The 11133-nt window shown below is 27.2% G+C and overlaps 2 protein-coding genes across 2 annotated transcripts; one reads left to right on the forward strand and one right to left on the reverse strand.

Annotated features, from left to right (window-relative positions):
• The first annotated feature begins 369 nt into the window (after positions 1-369).
• On the forward strand, positions 370-2297 carry LOC136085018 (uncharacterized). The gene is made up of 3 exons (XM_065806388.1): positions 370-631; positions 721-912; positions 1071-2297. Exons 1-3 carry the CDS (start codon positions 415-417, stop codon positions 2288-2290), a joined length of 1629 nt encoding a protein of 542 aa, XP_065662460.1. The 5' UTR covers positions 370-414; the 3' UTR covers positions 2291-2297.
• Positions 2298-3343: 1046 nt separating this feature from the next.
• Positions 3344-5953, reverse strand: LOC136084565 (uncharacterized). Its single transcript, XM_065804737.1, has 3 exons — positions 5815-5953; positions 5502-5730; positions 3344-5055 (listed from the first exon to the last, which is right to left on the reverse strand). The coding sequence occupies exons 2-3, from the start codon at positions 5708-5710 to the stop codon at positions 3663-3665; spliced, it is 1602 nt and encodes a 533-aa protein (XP_065660809.1). The 5' UTR covers positions 5711-5730; positions 5815-5953; the 3' UTR covers positions 3344-3662.
• Between the last annotated feature and the right edge of the window lie 5180 nt (positions 5954-11133).

The raw sequence follows: 11133 nt of genomic DNA on the forward strand, positions 1-11133 counted from the left end.
TAAAATAACAAAATTACAAAAAGAAACTAAAGAGGAACTAAATTTTTCCAGGCACTATGCAAAGTACAAAAAAATTACCAGTAACTAAATTTAGTTCCACCATAAATGTTACCAACCCTAATTTTCAGGTATTGTTTTTTTGTGTAAGGGCGGTAGAGGGGATTATTTTTAAATGTGAGGTTATCCCCATTTTAGGAAATTTCAAAATATTTTAAACTAAATTTTTACAAAGCAGGAATTAAAAATGTATCACATTATTTGTGCTAGTCATTTTATTCATAATAGTATCCTTCAAGTCGGCTTGACGTCACGCGAAAACACGGAAATAGCAACCATTATGGTTCGGGGGAAAACAAACTGAGTTTTTAAGTTAAGCGGTACTGCTAAACGATTGACAAAGCACAAAAGACAACCATGCCAAAAAGCTGTTGCGTTCCTGGTTGTCAAACAAATAAATTAAAAAATCCAGAGCTTAGATATTATTGTTTTCCAGCAAAAGAAAGTTTAAGAATAAAGTGGATAAGTGCTATTCACCGAGCTAAAGTTGATGATTCTGGTAGAGTAAAACACAACAAAAATAGGTCTCCTAAATCAAAATCAACCTATGTTTGTTCTTTGCATTTTATATCAGGTAAATAAATATTATTAATACATTTGAAGCTCGTTTGATTGTTTAAAAATAATTTTCAGATATTAAACAAATTATTTTCCTACTTTTAGGACGGAAAGAAAATTTTGAAAAACACCCTGATGCTATACCTTCTAAATTTCCATGGACAAATATAAGATCTCCATCTAAAATCTCAAAAATAAATTCATGCAATGATATAGTTTCACCTCATCTCCAATTAAATTTACCTGAAATATCTGGTAGGATCCAAAGATGTCAAAGAAGAATAAAAAGGGCTTCTGGTATTTATATAAAGTTATATATAAGTATATAGATATGATACAGGGTTTTGCAAGCTAATGATTTGTTAATAGTGTTTTGAAATATAATAAAGTCTTAAGTATAAATATTTAACAAATAATAGGAAAGTTATAAGAATAATTAAAACTTTTTATTTTAGTTGAAAGAAAATTGATCAGCAATCCTAAATCAATAAAAAAAGAATTATCTGGTGAATTATATGATTTTAAAGAAGGAGTTGAATTTTCTGTTAATGATGTAGAAATGGAAACTTTTACTGATGATATGAATTTGCAATTACCTGTGGTATCTTCTCCATCAGAATTAACTTTTTCTTTACAGTCACCTATTTTTACTTCAGAAAGAGAGGGACTTTATAATGAAATGGATGAACTTAGAAATGAAAGGGATTGGTTAAAAATAAAAAATATTGAGTTAAAGTTAGCTGCATCTCCATTTTCTTTAGAAGCTTTGAAGCAAAATCCGTCTGTTTGCATGATGTTGACTGGCTTAGACTTTATAGTGTTAGAAAAGACAATAATTTATGTATGTGAAGATTTATTTGACAGCACAAGACCAACAAAATTAAGTAGTTTTGATCAGGTTATTATAACCATAATCAAGTTAAAGCAAAATTTAAATTTTGACTTAATTGCATATATATCTAACATTAGCAAAACAACTGCTATTGAATATTTTTACAAGTGGCTTGATATAATGTATTGGAAACTTAACTTTTTAATAAAAATGCAAGATCGAGATCACATATTCGACACTATTCCTGGCATTTTCAAAGCTAAGTTTCCACGTTTAACATCTATTATTGATTGTTTCGAGATATTTGTTGAAGCACCGTCTTCGCTCTTAGCAAGGGCTCAATTTTACAGCCGGTACAAAAGGCATTGCACAATTAAAGTGTTTATTTCCTGTACTCCTCTTGGGGCAATAAATTTTTTGTCAAAATGTTATGGAGGCAGAGCTTCGGATATACTAATTACACGTGAATCTGGATTTTCTAGTAAACATATGCCAGGAGACCAAATCTTAGCAGATCATAGATTCACTCTACAAGAAGACTTTGCTGCTAGGAGTTCTGCTGAGTTAATTCCTGCATTTACAAGGGGTAAAAAACAGTTATTGGCCAAAGAAATTGAAACATCTAGAAAAATTGCATCTGTTAGAATTCATATTGAACGAGTAATTGGATTGATGAAAAACAGATACACTATATTAAAAGGTATCATACCATTAAAGATTATAAAAAATATTAAGGATGAGTCTGCAAATAGTATTTTGGCAAACTGTGATAAAATAGTTACTGTATGTGCTGCTCTGACAAATTTGGGAGAAAGCATTGTATTTAATGATATGAAAATCTAAGATTTACTTTGTAATGATTGTATATATATATATATATATATATATATATATATATATATATATATATATATATATATATATATATATATATATATACATATATATATATATATATATATATATATATATATATATATATATATATATATATATATATGTATATATATATATATATATATATATATATATATGTATATATATATATATATATATATATATATATATATATATATATATATATATATATATATATATATATATATATATATATATATATATATATGTTAAAATATTTAATAAATGGGAAGATTTTCATTATAATATAAACTTATCTATTTAATTCTACTGAAAGTTTGTTTAATTTCAATTGTTGGTTATTTTACTGAGTCATTTTTTAATCCATTTTATTGATTTACTATGTATATTTTTTGTCCGTTTTTACATCTCTTTATGGTCTTCGAGAGTTTTTTATTGTTAAATAATTTTTTTTTAAAAAGCAAATAACATTTACATGTCAAAATCATGTTATTTTAAAAAATTATAACTCATTGTATGCTACTGGAATCAGTGCCTTTGAGAGGGAGGGGTAAAGAAGGCAATTTAACCAGGGCACCAAGATTGAAGAGGGGCCTGCCGACCGGTTAATTTTATATTTTTTTTTACAATAAATCGAACAAATACTAATGAATGTAAATGTGAAATCTGCTTATTATTTGTATTTGAGGTTTAAATTTAGTATTTAGAATGAAAATGCACAAACTGCAAAAATAACATTAAACTATATTTATAGATTAGAATCCGTGTTATGAACAAAAAAAGAGGCAGACCTGTTTCGTCTGCCTTAACCTGAGATATTGAATTTAAGATTATTTCCTTTGAACGTGTTTTGTCAATCCTTGCCTAATAAGAAAATAGCAGAAAAATATTTTTTTTAGTTAAAGCTCGACCGCCAAGGCTCTCCACTGTTTCTTATGCTTTTTTTTTTTTTTTTGACTTGAAGGAATCATTGCACTATGCGTCGCACTTCTAATAATAAAGGAAATAGGCTAATAATCCGAGCACCATCGAATATTTTGAAATATTTTTTACACATGATATTTTATATTTATTTTTTTGGCTATTGAAAAATAAAAATAAATTAAAAAAACCAGAGTCTCTTTACATTTAGTTTACCGGTAACAAAGAGTCGTAAACCGTAACGCTCCAAAATAATCCTAATAACAATTTAATCGCACAAAGAGTGTTTATACATTTATGATATTAGGACTATTAAAATATTATAATTTTTTCGTTTTTGGAAAAGGTTTTTTGTCACTGGGTAAATAGCATTGGTAAAAATAATATTTTTTCTCATAAACTAAGACAAATAAATTTAAAACGATATTGTTTCTTTTTGTTTATTCAAGTTTATACATTGTTTGCAGTACCATGTTTTACCTTTCGGCAGTCGTTTCAAACCAATACAAATCGGGTGATACCAGTTATCACATTTATCGCACCCCACCATACAGTCTAATTCTCCAGGAAACTCACAATTTTCAATACAGTATATCACTTTTTCAACTTCGTTAGGGATATGGCTTTTCGGAGCCGACGGTGTGGAACATTCTAGCTTCCGAGTTATCAATTCGGGCAAAACATATTTTTTCCAAAAAGAATCACATTTTTCATAAATAATGTTAAGGAAAATGTCATCCTTTTCAACATTGATAATTACAGATTCAGAAGGTGTCCATACCACAAAATGACAAAACGATGTTTCAGTGGACATCATTTCATGTTGAACTTGAAAGTAATAATTATTACTCTTTCTTAGAAAGTAACCATTTTCGTCTCTTCCAATATAAAACTTACCACCTTCGATTTCTTCGCGAAGTGACTTATCCTGTAGGGTATAAGGGCACTTTACCTCAAGTAAACTATAGCCACAGCAAGAGCAAAACACTACACCATCTGGTGAAGCTCCATACCAAGGTTTGTTTTTGAACACACAAAAACCTATAGATTCCACTTGAAAATCTTCATGAATGGGAATGGTATCATTTAGTACTTTTTCTTGACAAGGGTATCCAGAGCAGATATTTCTGAAGAATTCAGTAGCTTCTTTTTCACGTTTTCTTCCCCACATTAAAGCTGGAGTTTTAACTTCACTCTTAGCAATTTGACAAATTTTTTTCACTAAATTGGCATTAGAGTTGTCAAATGAGGCATGGTATACTTGACCAATTACAGATCCAGTTATTCTCCCTGCTCGTTGGTCAAACCACGTAGAAGAATAATATTGTGTTCTTGTTGCTTCCTCAATGTAAACAACATCCGCATGACTAAGAGTCGACTGGGTGGTTAACACTTCATGGTATTCTTCTAACAATAAATTGGTGTCAGCACCATACAAATTTCTTAACGATGGTGGTAGTGTCTGCAGTTTTACTACTTTGCAAATAAATTTTCTATTGAAATTGCTAAAAAGACTCAAGCCAACACTTTTTGGTTGCACAGATTCAATTTCTTTCAAAAAATTCATTTTAGAGTTATGTGTTGGAATGTTACTATTTACTGTTGACAATAAAACTTTGTTAAACTTTTGTTTTGCTGCATCTGAATAAATATTAATTTTGGCAACAGGACAGCCTGCAATATTTCTTACAAATGTTTGATTCCATACACATGTTAACTCAGTTGGAGTGAATGATGTTAAACCAATGCGTACTGCAGCTTCAATCTTATATAACACAGCCCCAACATGAGAGCATGTTTCACCTAGACTTTAAAAATTTTGAAATATTTTATATATATATATATATATATATATATATATATATATATATATATATATATATATATATATATATATATATATATATATATATGTATGTGTGTGTATATATATGTATATATATGTGTGTGTATGTGTGAACTAAAATATATATAACAGGGGCGGATGCAGGATTTTTTATGGGTGATGATTATTTATTTATTTGCAAAATCCTCTAGCCTGCGGGGAGGGGAAAGAGGGAGGGGGAAGAAGATAAAGGGAGGGGGTGGACTGTTGCCGACAATAAATATACTATATTATACTATAAATTTAAATTTAGAGTTTTTCATATTACGAAACAAATTTATTCAGAATTTGTTAAAATATTATAGGTGAATTCTGGGCATCATAGGATACCCCCTAGATCTGCCCCTGTATAAAATATGAACTACTTACCCAGCCATACAATTGCAATGACCTGCCAGGACAGTCCCATCCGATTTAAGAGCTACCCATGGCTTGTGACATTCATCAGTAGTCCGATGAGATGGTCTCACATCAGCACGCATAATATATACACCACTTTCTAATTTGAAATGAACAGTTGTTTGAACCCAGCCTAATATAAAAAATTTCCACGCATCCAGTGATTTAAAATTTTCCATCGCCTCTGGGGAATAAACACCTATAATTTAAAAAATAAAAACTAAATAAAATCATGAAACCTTAAGAATTGATTAAACTTAAAAAAATATTAAGACCAACTTACACGGAGTCTTGATAAGGTAGTGATACAAATGATGATAAGTCAGTTGTGGCCATAAGTCAGTTGTGAAAATTTAAAAAAAAAATTTTTAAATTTTCTTATAAGATTTATAATACATTAAACACTAAATCTTATTAAAAAAATTAGGCTTGAATAATCTATTATAACATTAAATATTAAGTTAAATAAGTAAACTAAATGTTTATTCAGAACTTATAGTTTAGAGAACTTTACTTTTCTTTAAAATTAATATTAATTTAATATTAAAAGTTTTAATATTAAATTAATAATACCAATAAACATTTGACAATTGTTATAGATTAACCTTTAATTAACCTTTCAACAATAATTTGACAAAATCGAATATGTTATGTATGATTTAGTATAAATCATACATAACATATATGATTATTAATTATGATTATAAGTTATAAAAGATATAATACTAATTATGCTTATTATTATCAAACATAATCTCTTATTGTTCATAATTTTTTAAACAATAATAAAAAATGATGCATAATAAAAAATTATATTTTCAGATTATTTAAAAAGTGCTACCAAGTAATGTCAACTTTTCATTATATCTTTCTTTAGATGTTGTATCTAGATTTTCAAAATATTCATAAATAGATTCCATAATGCTAAAATAAACTAATAAATGCAATATTTATATTGAAGAAAGCGCTAGCCACAAAGTTTGTTTTCCCCTAAATGCCTTCCAATCGCGAATTTTGATCACGTGATTTTCCGACTTGAAGGATGGGTAAAAAAATATTTCGATGAAATTACTATAAGATATAAGTAAAACTATTCTAATTAATTGTGTTTTGTAATACTTTAGTATCATTGTACAAGAACATTTCACTTTTGAAGAAAATTAATGCCAATAAACAAAAATGATTTTTGACAATTTTTGGTTCTTTTTTTGGATATTTTTACTAAAAACTTTAACTTTTGCTTTTTCTCCTTTGGACGTCGGTAAAAGATTTTGAAAATTTGTCAGGTAAGTCACCTATGTGTATATAACAAGACTCCAAAAGAGTTTTTTCGGTGCTCTCCAAAAGTATTAACGTCCAATATTTACAGGATGTGTCTTACACAATCATACTAGCGTGTTTACAAAATGAATCTTAACTGTTTATAAAACTTACGAAAAAAGTTCTTGCAGCATGACTTTCATAACAAGAGACCAGCAAATCCTACTTTTTAACTGTGTCAATGTCGCCATCAATAGTTTCTAAAACATCAGAGTCCATTCGTAGGTAGATTGTCGCAATAAGAGCTTTTAAACTTCCGTGAATTAAAATGGCGCACCCACACTAGTTTATTATTTAACTTTCAGTTGTTGAAAACACATTTAAGTTTAATTTAATTGTTTAGCCAATAAAAAGTAATTTTTTAATAAGTATTTTATTTCGTTTTAACTATGCCTATTTGAACCGCGTGACTTAAGTTTATGTGAGTCTTCTGACCAATGGTTTTATAACTATATTATAATATGTTTACTAAACGTCGATCAAACGTTTAGAATAATGACTTATATTAGTCAAAGCTGTAAACGTTTGATTGACGTTTAACAAATGTATATATTAAAAGATTTAAAGCGTAGATTTTAAATCTATAAATGTTTACCAAGTAATTTTTAATTCTTTTTTTTTAAACGTATTTTTTTAAATGAATGTTGATAATTTTTATATTTTTGTTGATTATCAGCTGACTTCGTTTTTAAATACTTTATAAAAAATTTTTGTTTAATTTTCGAAGATTTTTAAGTTCTTTAATTATCAACGGACTATTCAAGGTGTTAGATTGTATTATTTTTTGATAAAGCGGAAAGTTTATATTGTATACTAAAAAAAACCTATCAAAAAATTTATTTTATATATATATATATATATATATATATATATATATATATATATATATATATATATATATATATATATAATGTTTTTTTAAAAATGGTAGTTAATGTAAATATTATTTGGACTCATTTATTTTTATAGCTTTTTGGGAGAAACTTATTTTCGTGCCTACATTTAGAAATTAATTCCGATCTTTTGTTTAATAAGCATTCTTGATTTGCATGTGTAATTATTTCAAATTTTTCTTGTAGGCATAGTATGCATTTTTTGGAAATATTGTTATATGCAGGCGCTGTTTTAAGGATAGACCAATTCAGTATAAAATCATCAATATTTTTTTCTTTTAATTCCCATATATATTTTGACAGCATGGTGTCTTTTGAATACTTTTTATTCTTGAAAGATTGCTTATGATTGGCAAAACGTTTTTTCCATTCACCCTCTGTTATGCCAATATATTGTTTATCAGGTACATTCTTAGAGGAAACAACACATTTATATACCACACTTTTTGATAAACAACTTCCACTCATTGGATAATTGTTATTTTGTTTACAATTACATTTTTCTGTAGTTTTTTCATTTAGGATTTCTTTTGGTTGATTATGTAATTTATTAGAGGGCGGGAAATGCTTATCGACCAATTTTAAAAACACTTTTGCTATGTTAGTGGAAACGCTTTTGCTATATGAGGAGGGGGAGGGGGTTGAACCAAATTACATTTCTAGTTCTATTTCGTTTTTTTGTATTCTTTTTTTCAGTGTCAAATTTTAAATCAAAATTTTCAAAACCACTTCTTTTTAGGGCATTTTCAAATATTCGTTAAGAGGAAAACTTATTATTCCGCTACTAAATTCTCTACTGTAAACCGAGGACCAAAGTTGTGGAACATAATTTTAAATAATGAAGTGAAAACTAATTATTCTCTAAACCAATTCAAAACAAAACTTAAGCAATTACTTTTGTTAACTGAAAATGAATTAAATTTTTTCTTATAAAACTCTAATAATTTTCTAATAATTAGAAATCAATAATTGATAGTTAATTAATTACTTTAGATTATTAATACATAATTAATCAATAATTGTACATATATATTTATATCATTTTAAATGATAATCTTCTTTTTGAGAAATTTTTTTTTTTTTTTTTTGCGTTATTTATTAATCTTTTACTTTTATTTTATACTGTTTATTTGCTTTTACTTAATTGGCAATGAAAAGTATTATAAATATAATAAAATAAGTTAAACTAAAAAATGCTCTACCAATAAAATGTTTTTATATAAAATCATAACTTCTTATTTTTCAAACCAATTCTTAAATGTTATTTTTGTCATTTAATATTTTAATAAATATTGTTTTTTTTATTTTACAAGTTATATCTTATTTTTTGAAAAACTATAAATTTTAAACGATATGCGATATATTTAAATTTTCTTTTATAATATATATCAGAGATATATACATTGAAACTATATTTTATTGTCAAACTATATTTTGTCTAGTAATGACGCATTTTTTGGGGCTTAATGATAAGACTAAATTTGTCTTCTTCTAGCCCCGGTCATGTAATTATTTTTTTATAAGTTACGACTGTAAATTTTTTTTCTTATCGGCAAAAGTGTAAATAAAAAAAATAAAAAAAAGAATTGAATACATTTTCATTAAAGGAGTTTTGGTTTAATCTGTTATTAATTAAAATCGGGATTTGTTTTAGAATTTGGAGTGGATGATTTGAGTTAATATTAATATACAATAATTCATCGTTTAGTTTTTTGAAAGGCTTATATAAATTTTCAGAGAGGTTAAATGTGACATCAAGAAAATTCACAATTTTTAAATTTATGTTTATTTCGATTTGAAAGCCAATATTTCTAAAAATTTTTATAATATCTTTTCTAATTTTGTCGAGCTGTGGACCAGATTTTCTACGCATTACTATTAAACCATCGTCGCGATAAAGGCCTAAATCTTTTATATTGATTATTTTACGTAACAAATTTAAAATATATAGTCCAACAAATTCACAAATTTCTGCCGATTGTTACATCAAAGCAGTCATGTACGTTTTACTTTTTCCAAGTTTCCTTATTAAATAATTAATTCCTTATTAAATTCTGTTAATTCAAGTAAATACTGTTTAACTATATTTTTAAAACAATTTATTGAAGTTATACTTTTCATATTTGCATTAAGAACTATGTTCTACAGACGAGGCCCACTATATAAAATTGAGTAATCAGATGTTTTAAGAGTTGACTTACGTAAATTAAAATTATGGATAGAGTACCTCGTTAAGTATTTATGATTTGTTTTTAGAAATCGGTAATTAAAGAATTTTGGAAGCATGTCATTTTGATATTTAAACATGAATAACGTTTTGGAACACACTTAACTCATAGACATTAAGAGCTTTTATTTCCCGCTTGGAGTGGGCGTATTTATGCACATTACATATAATTCTACTGGCTTGTTTTTGCTTAATATATATCTTTTTAATGCTGAACGGCAAGTGCTTGCCCAAATAATATTACAATAGCTTATGTAGCTATGGATAAAAGAGTAATATAAATCTATTAAACATTTTTTGCTTAGTAGGTGTTTTGTTTTATACATAATGCCTATAGTTTTAGAAATTTTGTTTTTAACCAGCGTAATATGATTTTTCCAATTAAGATATTCATCAAATATTATTCCTAAAATTTTAAGTGATGAAACTCTGTTTACTATATTGTTATTTATTATTAGCTGAGGAAGTTGCAGAGGCAAGTCATCGGATTTAGATTGATGATGACATAAAATGTACTTAATTTTACTGATATTCAAAAAGAGTTTGTTTGATTTAAACCAGTCATTTAGGTTTTCCAGTTCACGATTTACTGTAAAGAAAATTGTTTTTATATTGGAATGGGTATAAAAAAGATTAGTGTCATCAGCAAAAAGAACAAAATTAAGCATGTTTGAAGATAGGTAGATATCATTAACGTAAACCAGAAATAGTAAGGGTCCAAGAATAGAGCCTTGAGGAACTCCACAGCTTATTGTTTCTAACTTTGTACACGTTGAATCATAAGATATTCCTTGTTTTCTATTTTTGAGGTAACTTTGCAGCCATTTTAAGTTGCTATTTATTACTCCATATGTTTCTAGTTTGTACAAGAGAATTTTATGATCAACAGTGTCAAAGGCTTTTGACAAGTCAATGAACAACCCGAGAGTATAACTTTTTTTAGCAAAGTCATCCAGAGTTTGACTGGCTAAATCAGTTACTGCATGGTGTGTTGAATGCCCTTTTCGAAAACCAAACTGTTTGCTGTATAAGATATTATGTTTTTCAAGATAACTATACAGTCTGTTATACATAATACGCTCAAGCAACTTTTAAAAACAAGAAAGGATAGATATAGGTCTGTAGTTAGATGGTATAGAATCGTCGCCATTTTTGTATACAG

This window comes from Hydra vulgaris, chromosome 09, assembly GCF_038396675.1.
Source record: "Hydra vulgaris chromosome 09, alternate assembly HydraT2T_AEP".
In the NCBI taxonomy this organism is placed as follows: Eukaryota; Metazoa; Cnidaria; class Hydrozoa; order Anthoathecata; family Hydridae; genus Hydra; species Hydra vulgaris.

What these genes read in the sequence shown, in the direction of transcription:
- LOC136084565 (XM_065804737.1), bottom strand. Translation starts at nt 5,710, where the DNA reads ATGGAAAATTTTAAATCACTGGATGCGTGGAAATTTTTTATATTAGGC. An exon ending in CATTGCAATTGTATGGCTGG is followed by an intron (nt 5,056 to 5,501) that starts GTAAGTAGTTCA and finishes AAATTTTTAAAG; the next exon opens with TCTAGGTGAAACATGCTCTC.
- LOC136085018 (XM_065806388.1), top strand. Translation starts at nt 415, where the DNA reads ATGCCAAAAAGCTGTTGCGTTCCTGGTTGTCAAACAAATAAATTAAAA. An exon ending in TTCTTTGCATTTTATATCAG is followed by an intron (nt 632 to 720) that starts GTAAATAAATAT and finishes TCCTACTTTTAG; the next exon opens with GACGGAAAGAAAATTTTGAA. An exon ending in AAGAATAAAAAGGGCTTCTG is followed by an intron (nt 913 to 1,070) that starts GTATTTATATAA and finishes TTTTTATTTTAG; the next exon opens with TTGAAAGAAAATTGATCAGC.